Source organism: Kogia breviceps, chromosome 12 (genome assembly GCF_026419965.1).
Source record: "Kogia breviceps isolate mKogBre1 chromosome 12, mKogBre1 haplotype 1, whole genome shotgun sequence".
In the NCBI taxonomy this organism is placed as follows: Eukaryota; Metazoa; Chordata; class Mammalia; order Artiodactyla; family Physeteridae; genus Kogia; species Kogia breviceps.
Window position 1 is genome coordinate 51929288 of NC_081321.1, and position 19077 is coordinate 51948364.

Genomic DNA, 19077 nt, shown 5'->3' on the forward strand with positions numbered 1-19077 from the left:
CTTTTGTCTCCTTAGGTAGGTTTATTCCTAGATATTTTATTTTTTGTTGTTGTTGCAATGGTAAATGGGAGTGTTTTCTTAATTTCACACTCAGATTTTTCATCATTAGTGTATAAGAATGCCAGAGATTTCTGTACATTAATGTTGTATCCTGCAACTTTACCAAATTCATTGATTAGCTCTAGTAGTTTTCTGGTAGCATCCTTAGTATTCTCTATGTATAGTATCATGTCATCTGCAAACAGTGACAGCTTTACTTCTTCTTTTCCGATTTGGATTCCTTTAATTTCTTTTTCTTCTCTGATTGCTGTGGCTAGAACTTCCAAAACTAGGTTGAATAAGAGTGGTGAGAGTGGGCAACCTTGTCTTGTTCCTGATCTTAGTGGAAATGGTTTCAGTTTTTCACCATTGAGGATGACGTTGGCTGTGGGTTTGTCATATATGGCCTTTATTATGTTGAGGGAAGTTCCCTCTATGCCTACTTTCTGCAGCGTTTTTATCATAAGTGGGTGTTGAATTTTGTCAAAAGCTTTTCCTGCATCTATTGAGATGATCATATAGTTTTTCTTCTTCTGTTTGTTGATATGGTGTATCACGTTGATTGATTTGCGTATATTGAAGAATCCTTGCATTCCTGGAATTAACCCCACTTGATCATGGTGTATGATCCTTTTAATGTGCTGTTGGATTCTGTTTGCTAGTATTTTGTTGAGGATTTTTGCATCTATGTTCATCAGTGATATTGACCTGTAGTTTTCTTTCTTTGTGATGTCTTTGTCTGGTTTTGGTATCAGGGTGATGGTGGCCTCATAGAATGAGTTTGGGAGTGTTCCTCCCTCTGCTATCTTTTGAAAGAGTTTGAGAAGGATAGGTGTTAGCTCTTCTCTAAATGTTTGATAGAATTTGCCTGTGAAGCTGTCTGGTCCTGGGCTTTTGTTTGTGGGAAGATTTTTAATCACAGTTTCAATTTCAGTGCATGGTCTGTTCATATTTTCTATTTCTTCCTGGTTTAGTCTCGGCAGGTTGTGGATTTCTAAGAATTTGTCCATTTCTTCCAGGTTGTCCAATTATTGGCATACAGTTGCTTGTAGTAATCTCTAATAATCTTTTGTATTTCTGCAGTATCCATTGTTACTTCTCCCTTTTCATTTCTAATTCTATTGATTTCAGTCTTCTCCCTTTTTTTCTTGATGAGTCTGGCTAATGATTTATCAATTTTGTTTATCTTCTCAAAGAACCAACTTTTAGTTTTATCGATCTTTGCTATCATTTCCTTCATTTCTTTTTCATTTATTTCTGATCTGATCTTTATGATTTCTTTCCTTCTGCTAAATTTGGGATTTTTTTTCTTCTTTCTCTAATTGCTTTAGGTGCAAGGTTAGGTTGTTTATTCGAGATGTTCCCTGTTTCTTAAGGTAGGATTGTATTGCTATAAACTTCCCTCTTAGAACTGCTTTTGCTGCATCCCATGGTTTTGGCTCGTCGTGTCACCATTGTCATTTGTTTCTAAGTATTTTTTGATTTCCTCTTTGATTTCTTCAGTGATCGCTTCATTATTAAATAGTGTATTGTTTAGCCTCAATGTGTTTGTATTTTTTACAGATGTTTTCCTGTAATTGATATCTAGTCTCATAGTGTTGTGGTCGGAAAAGATACTTGATACGATTTCAATTTTCTTAAATTTACCAAGGCTAGATTTGTGATGCAAGATATGATCTATCCTGGAAAATGTTCCATGAGCACTTGAGAAATTGTGTATTCTGTTGTTTTTCGATGGAATGTCCTATAAATATCAATTAAGTCCATCTTGTTTAATGTATCATTTAAAACTTGTGTTTCCTTATTTATTTTCATTTTGGATGATCTGTCCCTTGGTGAAAGTGGGGTGTTATAGTCCCCTACTATGATTGTGTTACTGTCGATTTCCCCTTTTATGGCTGTTAGTTGCCTTATGTATTGAGGTGCACCTATGTTGGGTGCATAAATATTTACAATTGTTATATCTTCTTCATGGATTGATCCCTTGATCATTATGTAGTGTCCTTCTTTGTCTCTTATAATAGTTTTTATTTTAAAGTCTATTTTGTCTGATATGAGAATTGCTACTCCAGCTTTCTTCTGATTTCCATTTGCATGGAATATCTTTTTCCATCCCCTCACTTTCAGTCTGTATGTGTCCCTAGGTCTGAAATGGGTCTCTTGTAGACAGCATATATATGGGTCTTGTTTTTGTATCCATTCAGCCAGTCTGTGTCTTTTGGTGGGAGCATTTAATCCATTTACATTTAAGGTAATTATTGATATGTATGTTCCTATTACCATTTACTTAATTGTTTGGGTTTGTTCTTGTAGGTCTTTTCCTTCTCTTGTGTTTCTTGCCTAGAGAAGTTCCTTTAGCATTTGTTGTAGAGCTGGTTTGGTGGTGCTGAACTCTCTCAGCTTTTGCTTGTCTGTAAAGGTTTTAATTTCTCCATCAAATCTGAATGAGATCCTTGCTGGGTAGAGTAATCTTGCTTGCCACTCCCTTCTGGCTTGCAGAGTTTCTGCTGAAAGATCAGCTGTTAGCCTTATGGGGATTCCCTTGTGTGTCATTTGTTGTTTTTCCCTTGCTGTTTTTAATATGTCTTCTTTGTATTTAATTTTTGATAGTTTGATTAATATGTGTCTTGGCGTGTTTATCCTTGGATTTATCCTGTATGGGACTCTCTGTGCTTCTTGGATTTGATTGACTATTTCCTTTCCCATATTAGGGAAGTTTTCAACTATAATCTCTTCAAATATTTTCTCAGTCCCTTTCTTTTTCTCTTCTTCTGCTGGGACGCCTATAATTCAAATGTTGATGCGTTTAATGTTGTCCCAGAGGTCTCTGAGACTGTCCTCAGTTCTTTTCATTATTTTTTCTTTCTTCTTCTCTGCAGTAGTTATTTCCACTATTTTATCTTCCAGGTCACTTATCCGTTTTTCTGCCTTAGTTATTCTGCTATTGATCCCATCTAGAGTATTTTTAATTTCATTTATTGTGTTGTTCATCGTTGCTTGCTTCCTCTTTAGTTCTTCTAGGTGCTTGTTAAATGTTTCTTGCATTTTGTCTATTGTATTTCCAAGATTTTGGATCATCTTTACTATCATTATTCTGAATTCTTTTTCAGGTAGACTGCCTATTTCCTCTTCATTTGTTAGGTCTGGTGGGTTTTTACTTTGCTCCTTCATCTGAAGTGTGTTTTTCTGTCTTTTCATTTTGCTTATCTTACTGTATTTGGGTTCTCCTTTTTTCAGGCTGCAGGTTCGTAGTTCCCGTTGTTTTTGGTGTCTGTGCCCAGTGGCTAAGGTTGATTCAATGGGTTGAGTAGGTTTCCTGGTTGAGGTGACTAGTGCCTGTGTTCTGGTGGATGAGGCTGGATCTTGTCTTTCTGGTGGGCAGGTCCACGTCTGGTGGTGTGTTTTGGGGTGTCTGTGGTCTTATTATGATTTTAGGCAGCCTCTTTGCTAATGGATGGGGCTGGGTACCTGTCTGCTAGTTGTTGGGCATAGGGTGTCCAGCACTGTACGTTGCTGGTCGTTGAGTGAAGCTGGTCTTGGTGTTGAGATGGAGATCTCTGGGAGATTTTCACCATTTGATATTACATGGAGCTGGGAGGTCTCTTGTGGACCAGTGTCCTGAAGTTGGTTCTCCCACCTCAGAGACACAGCCCTGATGCCTGGCTAGAGCACCACGAGCCTTTAATCCACACGGCTCAGAATAAAAGAGAGAAAAAATAGAAAGGAAGGAATGGAGGAAGGGAGGGATGAAGGAAGAAAGGAAGAAAGAAAGAAGATAAAATAAAATAGGATAAAATAAAGTTATTAAAATAAAATAAAATTATTAAGAAAAAATTTAAAAAGTATAAAAACAAAACACGGGACTGTCAGAACCCTAGGACAAATGTTGAAAACAAAGCTATACAGATGAAATCTCACACTGAAGCACACACATACACACTCACAAAAAGAGGAAAAGGGGAAAAAATAATATATCTTGCTCCCAAAGTCCACCTCCTCAACTTGGGATGATTCACTGTCTATTCATATATTCCACAGATGCAGGGCACTTCAAGTTGATTGTGGAGCTTTAATCCTTAGCTTCTGAGGCTGCTGGGAAAGACCTCCCCCTCTCCTCTTTGTTCGCACAGCTCCTGGGGTTCAGCTTTGGACTTGGCCCCGCCTCTGCACGTAGGTCGCCCGAGGGCATCTGCTCTTCGCTCAGACAGGACGGGGTTAAAGGAGCAGCTGATTCGGGGGCTCTGGCTCACTCAGGCCAGGGGGAGGGAGGGGTACGGATGCGGGGTGAACCTGGGCGGCAGAGGCCAGCATGACGTTGCACCAGCCTGAGGCGCGCCATGCATTCTCCCGGGGAAGTAGTCCCTGGATCACTGGACCCCGGCAGTGGCAGGCTGCACAGGCTCCCGGGAGGGGAGGTGTGGAGAGTGACCTGTGCTCGCACACAGGCTTCTTGGTGGTGGCAGCAGCAGCCTTAGTGTCTCATGCCCGTCTCTGGTGTTCATGCTGATAGCCGCAGCTCGCGCCTGTTTCTGGATCTCCTTTACGCGGCGTGCTTAATCCCCTCTCCTTGCGCCCCAGGAAGCAAAGAGGGAAGAAAAGGTCTCTTGCCTCTTCGGCAGCTCCAGACTTTTCCCAGACTCCCTCCCGGCTAGCCGTGGTGCACTAACCCCTTCAGGCTGTGCTCACGCCGCCAACCCCAGTCCTCTCTCTCCCTGGGATCCCTTGGAAGCCCGAGCCTGAGCTCCCAGTCCCCGCCCACCCCGGCGGGTGAGCAGACAAGCCTCTCTGGCTGGTTTGTGCTGGCCGGCACTCATCCTCTGCGGGAATCTCTCCGCTTTGCCCTGCACACCCCTGTTACAGTGCTCTCTTCTGTGGCTCTGAAGCTACCCCCTCCGCCACCCGCAGTCTCCGCCCGCAAAGGGGCTTCTAGTGTGTGGAAACCTTTCCTCCTTCACCACTCCCTCCAACTGGCGCAGGTCCCGTCCCTGTTCTTCTGTCTCTGTTTATTTTTTTTTCTTTTGCCCTACCGAGGTACGTGGGGTGTTTCTTGCCTTTTGGGAGGTCTGAGGTGCCAGCGTTCCGTGGGTGTTCTATAGGAGCAGTTCCACGTGTAGATGTATTTCTGATGTATCTGTGAGGAGGAAGGCGATCTCCGTGTCTTACTCTTCCGCCATCTTCTCTCTCTCCACTGCTTCTTTGTTATCAATGCATGAATCATTATGCCTGTACATAAATACAAATTTCTTTTTTATCTTTTCATTTTTGATGTCTAGTGTTAGTAATATGTGTAACATCTACAGAGTTTTGAATCATATAAGACAATATTAATGTAGATACTGGTAGACAGTTCATCCTTTAAAGACAATGTAAACTTACTGTATCAATAAATACAGTACAGTACTCTGTATTTTTTCTTCCTTATGATTTTCTTAATATTTTCTTTTCTCTAGCTGACTTCATTGTAAGAATACAGTATATAATACATATAATGTACAAAATACGTGTTAATAAACTTTATGTTATCGGAATGGCTTCTGGTCAGCAATAGGCTATTAGTAGTTAAATTTGGGTGGAGTCAAAAGTTATATGTGGATTTTCAACTGCATGGGGGTTGGCACCCCTAACCACAACGTTGTTCAAGGGTCAACTGTATAGCGAAGGTCAGGGAAGAGACAAAAGTAAGAAAATCTTTAGCCAGCCTCTCAGATGGCTTAAAAGATTGGTTGTCAACCCTGGATGCATATTAGAATCACCCGGACAGTTCATTTTAAATGTCAATGCCGAGGCGCAACCCCAGACAAACTAAACAGAATTTCTACATGTGACACCTGGGTATCAGTATTTTTTAATACTCCCTCTACTGATTCTATGCATGGCAGGTTGAAAGTCACTTGTGTAAAAACAAGGATCACAAACCTAAATGCCCACAGATAACATAGTAGGAGGAACGGTAAGAGTAAGGACAGAGAGAGGAGACAGTTGCAAACTAAACAGTGCATGATCTACCTAAGAAGGTAGCTGCTTTTGAGCCCTGACCAACTATTGTCATGTAGGCATGTGACACTATTTTTGCCATTGTTCTGATTTTTAAATGTGCATAACTGTTTTTTTAAAAATTGGTTTGTGTGATCCATGCTACAACATGGATGAACGTTGAAAACATCATGCTAAGTGAAAGAAGCCAGACACAAAGGCCATATGTTGTATGATTATATTTGTATGAAATGTCTAGAATAGGCAAATCCACAGAGACAGAAAGTAGATTAGTGGTTGCCAGAGCCTGGGGTGTGAATCACTAACCTGTTCATGGGTAACAGGTTTCTTTGAGAGTGATGAAAATGTTCGGCAATTAGATAGCGGTGATGGTTGGACAACATTGTGAAATGTATTAAAAGCCACTGAGTTGCACACTTTAAAATGTTTAAAATGGTGAATTTCATGCTATATGAATTTTACCTCAAAAAAAGTGAGGAAAAAATTGGGTTGCGTGCACCAACTCAGAGTGGGCGCAACAAAACTCTTTTATGGGAGCCAGAGTGGAACCTGTGGTACAAAACCACATGGAGGAGAAACAGGATCCACAAGTTGGACTGTAACATTTTTTAAAGCAAATCTTTAGGCCATAATATATGCCTCCACATCCTTGTATGTCTCCATCCAAACTGGTAGCAAAGCTATGCCTGCTGCACCCTTTTCATCTTAAGTTAGACATAACCTAGGTTTTTTTTCCTTGATAGGTGCTAATGCAGGGCTGTATGGCTAAGTGCATTTGGCTTTGGCAGCCTATAAATAGAAGTAGGAACCCCTGAGGTGCAGAACAAGCTGACTAATGAAACAAAGCCTTGCTAATGTTTCTTACTATTTTGCTATGGAGAGTAGGAGAGGGGTAAATGAAACAAACAAAAAAAACCCTAATAACTGCATTCATCGTTCCTCCTTTATCAATTGTTTTTCTTTCCCAGTGACTCAGTTAATTCACAACCCATAATATATCGTCTCCTTTAGTAGGGCTGGTTACTTTCCATTACTCACAGCATGTTAAAATCATTAACATGATTCTGTGAGATGCTGGTTGAAATCAAGACAGTGAGGGAGAAACAGTTCTTCAGAGAGAACTTTGATGAAAAGACTAGTGAACGAGTCTTTTCTGGCCTGGGAATGTGCTTCAAGTGGCAATGGTTCTTAGAGCACCACCCGCCTGCTCCCCCCACCAAATCTTACCTTACCACAGTAAGGTAACTATTTTATCAAAGTAAAATATTATTAAAAACAAAAATTAGAATTTCCCTTTGTCACTTAATCTTCTAAATATTGGGCAGTGTTGTAGTTTTGCATGAAAATCAGAAATGAGTGCATTTTACTGCAGATAAGATTCCAACTTTGTCTTACCTGAATTCTTCTCTGTAGTCATTCCTCATATATTCAGCTAAAGTCTTGCTGTACTGCAGGCAGCTCTTGAGGATGTAAAACTGCTGGTATAACAGAACTGCTTGGCCAGGACTTAGCAGCTGAAATGAAGCTGAAAGCCCCTTCACCACTCGTTTCACAATTCTGGCAACAAAAGTAATCTAGACAAGGAAGATGCAGTTACATGTAGGCTGCATGCCACCTGTAAGAGCACCTACTTCAGCTAGAATCTCAACTATAAATCTAGGCTGAGGTCCTCACCACCCTTGCACCAATGCCCTTGCATTGTGCTATTTCTTATTGAAATGGTACTCAGCACCAGACCATAGACCAATTGGGTTTACCAATTGCCCCCTTACAAACAGGATCAGAACTAGTACTGACTGTCAAAGAAGTTTGGCTCCAAAGTGGAAGGAGAGCATTGGAAGTATAAATTTAGGCTACTGTAAAAAAACAGAAAGGAGGGCTTCCCTGGAGGCGCAGTGGTTGAGAGTCCGCCTGCCGATGCAGGGGACGCGGGTTCGTGCCCTGGTCCGGGAAGATCCCACATGCCGCGGAGCGGCTAGTCCCGTGAGCCATGGCCGCTGAGCCTGCGCGTCCGGAGCCTGTGCTCCGCAATGTGAGAGACCACAACAGTGAGAGGCCTGCGTACCGTAAAAAACAACAACAACAACAAAAAAAAACAGAAAAGAAAACTAGTGCTCTTTCAGGCTCTAATAAGCAGGTCATTCTGGATGCCCCTTAAATTAGTACCAATAAATGTGGCCTTTTCTATTGCTGTTGCTACAGACCATTCCTAAGTAGGGCAGGTGATTTGAAGTGAGGTTTCCCCAATTCAGATCCATTTACACATATTGACTAGGTATTGTGTCAGGCAAATGCAGATTGAGGTCAGAGAGTCTGGAGCAGGGAAACAAAGCAATGGCCATATGGGGAATAGATTTTTAATTTCTTAAGCATCTTGCTCCAACCAAGTGAGAGAATCAGCCAGCGCTGACCGGGATGGTGTATTCAATGATCCCAACAGGTTCCTTGCTTGCAAATTTCTCTCAAATGGTCTGTTTCTATCCAAACTCTTTAGAAATGGGTTAATACCAAAGCTTTAAACAGTGTTGGTCCTTTTGCCATCTTTCATCCTGACATGCTTTATGGTCACAGTCTGGGCTCATAATCAACTCAGTTCCTTTGGTGAACCAACCCTAGAGGTTGATAAGGAAACTTTCCTGTTGCTTGTAGTTTTTAGGACCACGTCTGGAACCACAGCACATAAAAAGGAAGGGTTTTGTATCTTGCACATAAGAGCTTCTGGGCTGGGAATGACTATAACTTTACAACACTCTGAAGTGGGCCTGAGCTTGGTTGGAGTCTATGTGCTGCTAAAGGAGCCAAGTTCTTGGGTTCAGTCTCTGTATAAGGTAATTGGCTGTACTACTGACAAGTATACCCTCTACCTCCAGCCAACTTTTTGGAAACATATGTCACAGAGATCTGGCAAGAGAATCTAGATTCCCTAGGACAGACTCGACATCACTCTAGAAAAGTACCTCAAAACAGAAAACCACTGATGGTCAAGAGAGGCATCTTCATATATGGAAAGAGAACATAATACCACATGTCAAATCCTCCACTAGCAATGAAAATTTAGTTTGGGTTACTACCTTTTGAAAAGATTTCCATTTAAATCTATGTTGATGGAATAGACAAATACATGAATGAATAAAGGGAAAGTAAGTGTGGGGACATGAAAAGAGATTAGGGGATAAAGCCTTTATTAGAATTAATTCAGGGCTTCCTTGGTGGCGCAGTGGTTGAGAGTCCGCCTGCCGATGCAGGGGACACGGGTTCGTGCCCTGGTCTGGGAAGATCCCACATGCCGCGGAGCGGCTGGGCCCGTGAGCCATGGCCACTGAGCCTGCGCGTCCGGAGCCTGTGCTCCGCAACGGGAGAGGCCACAGCAGTGAGAGGCCCGCGTACCACAAAAAAAAAAAAAAAAAAAAAAAAAGAATTAATTCAGCAGATGTTTTATTTAGCATCTATTGTGTGCCTAGCACAACAGACATAGCTCCTACCCTTATGGCACCTGGAATCTGTTTGGGGAGAAAGACATTGTATCAATATGATAGACTAAGTTATGCTGTGGTAACAAATCTCACAAAATGTCAGTGCTTTGCTTAATACAACAAAGGTTTATTATTTGTTCACACTGTATGTCCCTTAAGGGTCAGTAGGGGGTTCTGCTCATTGTAGTCACTCAGGACCATATGGAGTGTTGCCAGTCACCATGCCAGAAGGAAAAAAGAAGACAGGGAAGCATGCACTGGCTCCTAAACCTTTGTGCAAGAAGTGACGTAGGTTACTTCTCATATTCCATTGGCCAAAGCAAAAACAGAGAGCCACCTAATTTCAAGGGGGGAAGGATGTACGCTCCTACTACGTGCCTGGAAGGCACGAGAGCCAGAATATGTGTGGACACTAATGGCTACCACAAGAAAGAACCAAATAATAACACAAACACATGTGACTGCAACAGTGACAAGTCCTATGAAGAAAAGAAAGAAGACGCCATGCTATGATTGTGTGCCCATAATGGGGGAATCTTACCTAGTCAGAGGTGAGAGAATCATCCCCCTCAACCCTGCACCAGGAAGGGGCACTGAGGCCTGAAGGACAAGTAGGCGTTAACAAGGTGGAAAAGGGAGGGGAAAGCATTTGAGGAGGGCAGACTGAGGGAATGGTAAAGATCCTGTGACGGTGTTGGGGGTGAGCAGTGGGTATGAGACCGACATGGAAAAGTGAGGCAACTGATGAAACTGGTAGGGTCATAATATGTACAGCCTTGTTGGCCATATTAAGAAGTTTAGTCTTTATTTGTTTTATCTTTCTTTATTACGAGAGATTTAAAACAAGGGATGACATAATCAGATTTTTATTTTGAATAGGTTCCTGTGACTGTAGTCCGGTGGGAAGACAGGACAGACCATGTAGACGCAATTATAGTGTCAAGGAGAGAGATGGTGATATTACAGACCAGGATGATGGCTGCCAGGACAGAGTGGCCAGAGTATTAAAAGTGTTATATTCATACTTGCCAACTCACACTCAGTGTTTAAGATAAATGTTAATTTTTTTCACTTAATTATACAGCCAGTATTTTAATATTCTGTTTTCTGCATATATCTTAGGGCTTTTCATTAAATAAGGATCACATTTAAGATGTCATTTCAGTACCTTAAACATTCAGGCCCCAAATATAAAAACATTTTATTTTGGTTAATAAAATCATGAAATTTACATTTTCTTCTGTTTTATAAACTTGACTACTTACAGAGAAATTTTGTTTTATTAATTAAGCACAAGAGCATCTGTTTCATTAGCCTTGAGTGATAGTTTTGTTTCTGCTTCTAGGTACTTACTATGGGAGGACAATTTTGTAGAAAGGACATCATCCAGCTAATAACAAACTGATGACCCCAATCCAAGATTTCCCTAAAAGATTCAAGGAAATAAACAAGTTATATTCATGAAGTTCAAGTTGTAAAAAGATATTCATTCTCAAATTTTATCCTGATTAATCAAATCTTTAAAATCAGTACTTAGGAAAATAAGCTAAATGAACACTTAAGAGCAAAAGGAGTACTATCATTTAAATCAAACAATTTTAGAGATTATCTCTAATACAAACATTTTTAAGGTATATTATTAATCATATAATATATATATCATATGATAGTCATGACATATATAATAATCACACAATATAGTATGTATAATAAAAATGTATTGTACCTGCTGAAAGACAAGAAGTATCTCATATAAAAGTACTGTAGCTGTATCTGTATATTCCAGGATAAGCTTCTGTAACTAGAATTTTAAATAGTAGTCAATGCAATACCATTGGCAGAGCCAGAAAATGATCATTTCTCCTGGTTCTCTTTAAGTATTTATAAAAGAATTTATGTTCAACAAAAAATGTTAGTGTGGTTAATTTTCTTATTCTGTTTGATTCAGTCATTCTCAAAAAAGTGGCTCTCATAAAATGAGTGCACATTTAATAATGGCTAAGAAAGCGGGTCAGGGAAAGAAGATAACAAGGTCCTACAGAATACTAACACAAAAAAAATTGCACACTTGATTTGCAAAATCATTCAGATCAGCAACCCTGCTTCCTTTCAAGAATGTAGAAATATGCTCCCCAGAATTAAAGTGGGAGATTCTCCGGGGAATTTAGTCTTATGCCAACTTGAAAGATAACTCCTTTTGTGGTATGGGTAAATATAGGGTTAGAGACATTTTGTTGCTGTTGTTCTCAAGAAATCCAAACGGTTGGTGAAGCTGTCTTCTGGCCCATAGGCCACTTGGTGCGTGAGAAAGAACTGTGTCTGTAGGCATGCTATAAGCCGATACATTTTCCCTGACAGTATTCTTTGCAAGGAAGAGCTCTATTTTGAAATCTCCCACTCTATTAGACCTTGGAACCAGAATTTATATGATTTGCTTATGGCTTCACTAATAGCCCAGGTGCAAAAGATCAGCAGATCCAAAAACAGGAAATTCAGACCTATCTATACTTCCCACTAAATATTTTTGTATGGAAATATCAAAGGCAAATCAAATGAACTAATCCAAAACCAAGCTCATTATTTCCCCTTTAAACCTAATTCTTGTTGTAATTCTTATCTGTCACCCAGGCCAGAATCTAGAAGTCATCTAATCTTAACTCTTTATTTTCCCATCAACTTATCAACTCAGTTTCCTAAAAACTTCTGGAATCTTTCCTCTTCACAACTACTATCGCTTTTTTTCATTTATTTATTCAACAAGCATGCATCAGACACTGTACTAGTTGGAGTACTATACTGTACTAATGGAGAGTAACAAGAGACATGGTTCCTGCCCTCATGGAATATACAGTCTAGTGGGGAACAGACATCAGTCTAATAATCACATAAATTGCATAGTTACAAACTGAGACAAGGGCTATGAAAGAAAACCACAGGTAGGTAGGAGAGCTCTAAAAAGAAAGCCTAGTTTTGTTTAGGGGTCAAGGAAGGCTTCCTTCTGGCCCATATCATCCCTCACCTGGACTACAGCACTAGCTTCTTAACACCTCTGCCTGTCAGTCTTGCTTACATCCTCCTCTTTCATCCCTAATTCCCTCACTCCACTGTTGATATTGGTATCATAGATGCTTTGTATACAGTCTGCTATAACACATTGACTAACATCTGTCTATCCAACTCGACTCTAAACTAATGAGGGCAGAGACTGTGTCTATTTTGCTTCTCGTTTGGACCCCACTGCCTAGCACACTGTTTAGCTCATAACAGATGCTCAATAAATATTTATTGAATGAATGAGTGAATTTAAGAGTTTTCTAAAACATAACTGATTGTATGTTCAACAACTATGAAATCATGTCCCATCCTTTAAAGAAATTCTGTGTTGGCCTACTCAAAATAAACTAATAATAACCTGATTTATTCTCTCAGAATAAGTGCATTATCGGCACTTTGATATCTCTAATGCTTTAGTAAAACTTTAGAAAAATAAGTAACTCTAAGCTTGCAATACTTAGATAGGTAAGGAAATGGTAAACTAAGGCAAGAACGTTAATCCTAAAATCTCTAAGACAGTGCTTTTTTACCCATTAGACCCTTGCTGTGGAATTATATATGTAAATATTTTATATAGAAACAAATATAAACAGATTTATCTAATGTATAAAGAATACTAATTATTTTTCTTAGTATGCATACTTTAAAACATATAAAATGGATATAATAGTAATATTGACAGAATAGCTATCTAAATTTTGAGGTTAATAACAACATATTTACTCTTTGATTTAATTATCTTTCTATACTCTATGATGTCATGGTCCACATAAAAGAACCCAGGACCCCTATATATTGTAGTTAGTCTATTCCAAAATTCTCGTCTCACCTCAACATCAAAAGACATCGCAACTAAAGCTGAATCAGCCACCAACTGGATGTCAAACACAGGACAAGATTTTAGAATCTGAGGCTCGCTAATTAAAATTACCAAGAGGTTAAATAGTGTTCCTCTGAAAAAAAATAAAGGCAATTAATGAGAAAAGTTTAAAAAAAATAACAGTGACGCTAAGTTTGCAGAAACTGAGTGTAATTATACTTACAAGTATGAAGCATTGCAGACCATTCTTTTTTTTTTTAATTGAGGTATAGTTGACTTACAATATATTATTTTTTTGGCGTTACACGGGCCTCTCACTGCTATGGCCTCTCCTGTTGCAGAGCACAGGCTCCAGACACACAGGCTCAGCGGCCATGGCTCACGGGCCTAGCCGCTCCACGGCATGTGAAATCTTCCCGGACCGGGGCACGAACCCACGTCCCCTGCATCGGCAGGCGGACTCTCAACCACTGTGCCACCAGGGAAGCCCTACAATATTATATTTGTTTCAGGTATACAATATAGTGATTCAAAAATTTTATAGATTATACTCCATTTATATTTATTATAAAATATTGGCTGTATTCCCCGTTTTGTACAATATATCCTTGTAGCTTATTTATTTTATACGTAGTAGTTTGCCCTCTTAATTCCCTATGTCTGTCTTGCCCCTTCCCCCTTCCCTCTGCCCACTGGTAAGCACTAGTTTGTTCTCTATATCTGTGAGTCTGTTTCTTTTTTGTCAGATTCATTAGTTTTATTTTTTAGATTCCACATATAAGTGATATCATACAGTGTTTGTCTTTCACTGTTTGACTTATTTTACTAAGTGTAACACCCTCCAGGTCCATTCATGTTGTTGAAAACAGCAAAATTTTATTCTTTTTTAGAACTGAGTACTATTCCATAGTGTGTGTGTATATATATGTATAGATATATACACACACACTACATCTTCTTTATCCATTCATCTGTTAATGGACACTAAGGTTGCATCCATATTTTGGCAATTATAAATAACACTGCTATGAACATTGGAGTGCATGTATCTTTTCGAATTAGTGTTGCTCATTTTCTTTAGATATATACCCAGGAGTGGAACTGCCGGATCATATGGTAATTCTATTTTTAATTTTTTTAGAAACTTCCATACTGTTTTCCATAGTGGCTGCACCAATTTACATTCCCACCAACAGTGTACAAGTGTTCCCTTTTTTCCACATGCTCACCAACATTTGTATTTGTGGTCTTTTTGATGATAGTCATTCTGGCAGATGTGAGGTGCTATCTCATTGTGGTTGTGATTTGCATTTCTCTGATGACTAGTGATGTCGAGCATCCTTTCATATGCCTGTTTACCATCTGTATGTCTTCTTTGAATAAATGTCTTTTCAGATCTGCCCATTTTTTAATCAGGTTGTTTGGGGGGTTTTTTGCATTGAGTTGTATGAGTTGTTATATATTTTTGATATTAATCTTTTATCAGTCATATCATTTGCAAATATTTTCTCCCATTCAGTAGGTTGTCTTTTTGTCTTGTCAATGGTTTCCTTTGCTGTGCAAAAGCTTTTAAGTTTAATTAGGTCCCATTTGTTCATTTTTGCTTTTGTTTCCTTTGCCTTAGGAGACAGATCCAAAACAGCATTGCTACAATTCATATCAAAGAGTGTTCTGCCTATGTTTTCTTCTAGGAGTTTTATGGTTTATGGTCTTACATTTAGGTCTCTAATCCATTTTGAGTTTATTTTTGTATATGGTATGAGAAAATGTTCTAATTTAATTCTTTTACATGTAGTTGTCCAGTTTTCCCAGCACCACTTACTGAAGAGGCTGTCTTTTCTCCATTGTATATTCTTGCATCCTTTGTTGTAGATTAATTGACCATAAGTGCATGGGTTTATTTCTGAGCTCTCTATTCTGTTCCATTGATCTATGTGTCTGTTTTCATACCAGTACCATATTGTTTTGATTATTGTAGCTTTGTAGTATAGTCTGAAGTCAGGGAGCATGATACCTCTAGCTGTTTTTTCTCAAGATTGTTTTGGCTATTTGGGGTCTTTTGTGTTTCCATACAAGTTTTTAAGTTGTTTGCTCTAGTTCTGTGAAAAATGCCATTGGTATTTTGGTAGGGATTGTATTGAATCTGTAGATTGCCTTGGGTAATATGGCCATTTTAACGATATTAATTCTTCCAATCTATGAACACAGTATATCTTTCCATCTGTTTGCATCATCTTCAGTTTCTTTCATCAGTGTCTTACAGTTTTCTGAAGTAGGTTTTACCTCAGAAAACTATAAGGTAGGTTTACCTCCCTTAGGTAGGTTTATTCCTCCTTAGGTAAGTAAGTTTATTCCTAGGTATTTTATCTTCTTGATGTGATTGTAAATGAGATTGTTTTGTTTTGTTTTTTATGAAGTGGTAATTCATCATGGTTTGTTAAATTGATGTATAGTTGATGTACAATATTATATGTTACAGGTGTACAGTATACTGATTCACAATTTTTAAAGGTTCTACTCCATTTATACTTATTATAAAATATTGGCCATATTCCCCATGTTGTATAATATATCCTTGTAGCTTATTTTATACATAACAGTTTGTACCTCTTAATCCCTACCCCTATATTGCCCCTTCCAGGATTGTGTTCTTAATTTCTCTTTGTGATAGTTCATTGTTAGTGTATAGAAATGCAACAGATTTCTGTGTATTAATTTTGAATCCTGCAACTTTACCAAATTCATTGATGACCTCTAGTAGTTTTTAGTGGCGATTGCAGATCATTCTTGACTGAACTTTTGTATCCCTAGACATGCAGACAAATGTCTAGTGATAAAACATTTAAGTGAAAATATAATTTCTTGGTCTTTTGGTTCAGAAAAAATATAGTTCTAGAAGTTCACTTAGCTTGAAAAGCTTAGGGAATCTGGATTTAAGGGAAATTTGAGTGAGTTAAATTATAGCAGTATTTCCCAAAGGGCTTTTTATGGATTACTAATTCCAGGCAATATTATAGTCAAAATAGGTTCTGTGGTCAAAGGAAGTATGGGAAATACTTGGGTAAGCCAAGTTCACTGGATAGCTTTACTACAGGACTTCTCAGAGATTTTATATCTGTTCATCTCTGGGACAAAGAAACAGTATGAAGCATTTCTTAAAACGCTTATCTCTTAAGTTTTTTGACTCGAGAAACCTTTTTTTAACAAGGCATTTCAGAGGTTTACTGTTCCACTAAAGATCACTAGCTATTAGTGAATAAAAGTAGTATTAAACTTGAAGTCTTTTGATTTCAAACAAAAATGTGGACTGTTAGTACAGTCCACTAACGTACACTAATAACTCACTTAAATGTTACTATATATTTGAATAATATATCATAGTGTTTGAAAACAAAAAGGCACACACAAAAAAAATCACAATTCAAAACGTGCATACTGAGAAGCTGGGTTAGTAACCTTATTTTCATATGTATAGTACAACCCATGTATGGTTGAAAAGGAGCTGAAGGCAGACCACTGAAGATATCAGTTGCCTAACTGAAGTCAGTATCAGAGTAGCTTTGACAGATAGGAGCAATAAAAGAATTTACATATAGGACTGTATAAAAATTCTCTAAAACCTTAAGCATTCCTTTCATAATGGAATAAAAAAGAATATAAACAGTCCTTGTTTAGTAATATTTGAGGCTTCCTAATCTTTTTACAATCATTTAAATCATTACCGTGATTAGAAATTTACCAAAATTCTACTAGAAATATAACTCCCCTCGTTTCTCCAACTCAAAAAACAAGTCTAGGGCTTCCCTGGTGGTGCAGTGGTTAAGAATCCGCCTGCCAATGCAGGGGACATGGGTTCGAGCCCTGGTCTGGGAAGATCCCACATGCCGCAGAGCAACTAAGCCCGTGCACCACAACTACTGAGCCTTCACTCTAGAGTCCGTGAGCCACAAGTACTGAGCCCACGTGCCACAACTAATGAAGCCCACGTGCCTAGAGCCCGTGCTTCGCAACAAGAGAAGCCACCGCAGTGAGAGGCCTGTGCACTGCAAGGAAGAGAAGTCCCCACTCGCCGCAACTAGAAAAAAGAAAGCCCGCGTGCAGCAACAAAGACCCAACGCAGCCAAAAATAACTAACTAAATAAATTAATTAATTAAATTTAAAAACACAAGTCTAGTTCTCATATCTGCAAAAGAAGTTAGAACATTGTCATTTAGCATATCGCTCAAAAAAGCAGGATATGTCCTACAGGATATTTGCTAATGTTTTATTCAGGCTGTTTTTTAAAATAGCCAGTCTATTTTCAGAAGACACTTCCAAAATCAACAAAGCACTCCATTTAGAAGCTTTTCCTGATATTAAGTTTGAATTGACATTCCATTCACTGTTATATTTAATTATAGTCCTTTATTTTCAGCAACAGCTTCATTTCAAAGTGTCATATATCCTAGGCTACGGGAAGGAACTCTCAAATTCTGAGTCACTTGCTGTGGTAATACATGAATTCAACCATAAGGATACTGAAAAAAAAGAAAGGATTATGGCATATTTCAAGAATACAATGAAGTGGCTTGAACAAATAAAATTTCTACTTATGAAAAAAATACAGAGAAAAATGCTGAAATGAATAAGTGCTTTTTTATTTGCTCAAATGGAATTTAATTTGAAATCTATCCCTTCTGCCAACTCAATTTAAAATCCATTAAGCCAATAATAGATAAAAGAATTTTAATCTAAAATGGTAGTTTCATCCTGATTTATTATAATAGACTTATTATAGGGTTGACATCACACCCTTAAAAATGGTACCAACAGTTTGATACTTTCATTGTTTAGATTGTTATTATTTCTAATGTAAGAATTTTTAATGTATAAAGTATCTTAAAATACAGACTTTGAAGGACAAACTCATGGTCTCATAGGTCATCTTATGTTATTGTGGTAGGCAGAATTTTAATATGGCTTCCAAGATTTTCATCCCATGGTATATACACTATATGATCCCTTCCCCTAAAGTATGGTCAGGACCTGTGAATCTATTAGGCTATCACTCTTGTCGTTCTGTTATGTTAGATGAGAAAGGTGAAGAGATTTTGCGAATATAATTAAGATCCCCAATTAGTTGACTTTTGAGTTAATCAAAGAGAGATTATCCTGAGTGGGCCGATCTAATGAGGCGAACCCTTTAAAGGAGAGTTTAGGCCTTTCCTGAGCTCAGAGATATTCCTGCCAAGAAGCAAGCTGTCATGAGTTTTACAGCTATAAGGAAATTAACTCAACTAAAAACTACCCAAATGAGATTGGAAGAGGGCCCCAAGCCTCGGATTAGACTGCAGCCCCAGCCAACACCTTGATTGAAGCCTTATGAGCCCCTGAGCAGAGGATCCAGCTAAGCTGTGCCCAAATTTCCTGATCTACAGAAACTGTGACATAATAAGTGTATGTTGTTTGAAGCCACTAAGTTTGTGGTAATTTGTTACATGGCAATAGAAGATTATTAGTTGTAGTAAACATTTATGGTGGTAGTTAATGGTATAGGTAACATGATTTGACCCCTATGAATATCAAAATTGACTGAAAACTTAGTGTTACAACCAGACTCTACTATAGCAATATAATATATATATCAAAGGACATGAAAAGAATTAGACATATCAGGAAAGAGGCTTGATGTAGTAGGGCTGATGTGGTTGAACCAA

The 19077-nt window shown here is 38.6% G+C and overlaps 2 protein-coding genes across 2 annotated transcripts in view; one reads left to right on the top strand and one right to left on the bottom strand.

The window, feature by feature from the left end:
• XPOT (exportin for tRNA) overlaps positions 1-19077 on the top strand; it is a 154353-nt gene that overhangs the window by 28284 nt on the left and 106992 nt on the right. The gene's annotated exons all lie outside the window — the stretch shown is intronic.
• Positions 5166-19077, bottom strand: part of C12H12orf56 (chromosome 12 C12orf56 homolog) — a 73761-nt gene continuing 59849 nt past the window's right edge. Inside the window, 6 exon segments of the mRNA XM_067010623.1 lie at positions 5166-5262; positions 7429-7607; positions 10860-10911; positions 10913-10932; positions 11233-11307; positions 13390-13513. Of these exon segments, the coding sequence (XP_066866724.1) occupies positions 5199-5262; positions 7429-7607; positions 10860-10911; positions 10913-10932; positions 11233-11307; positions 13390-13513 (514 nt within the window). The 3' untranslated portion in view covers positions 5166-5198.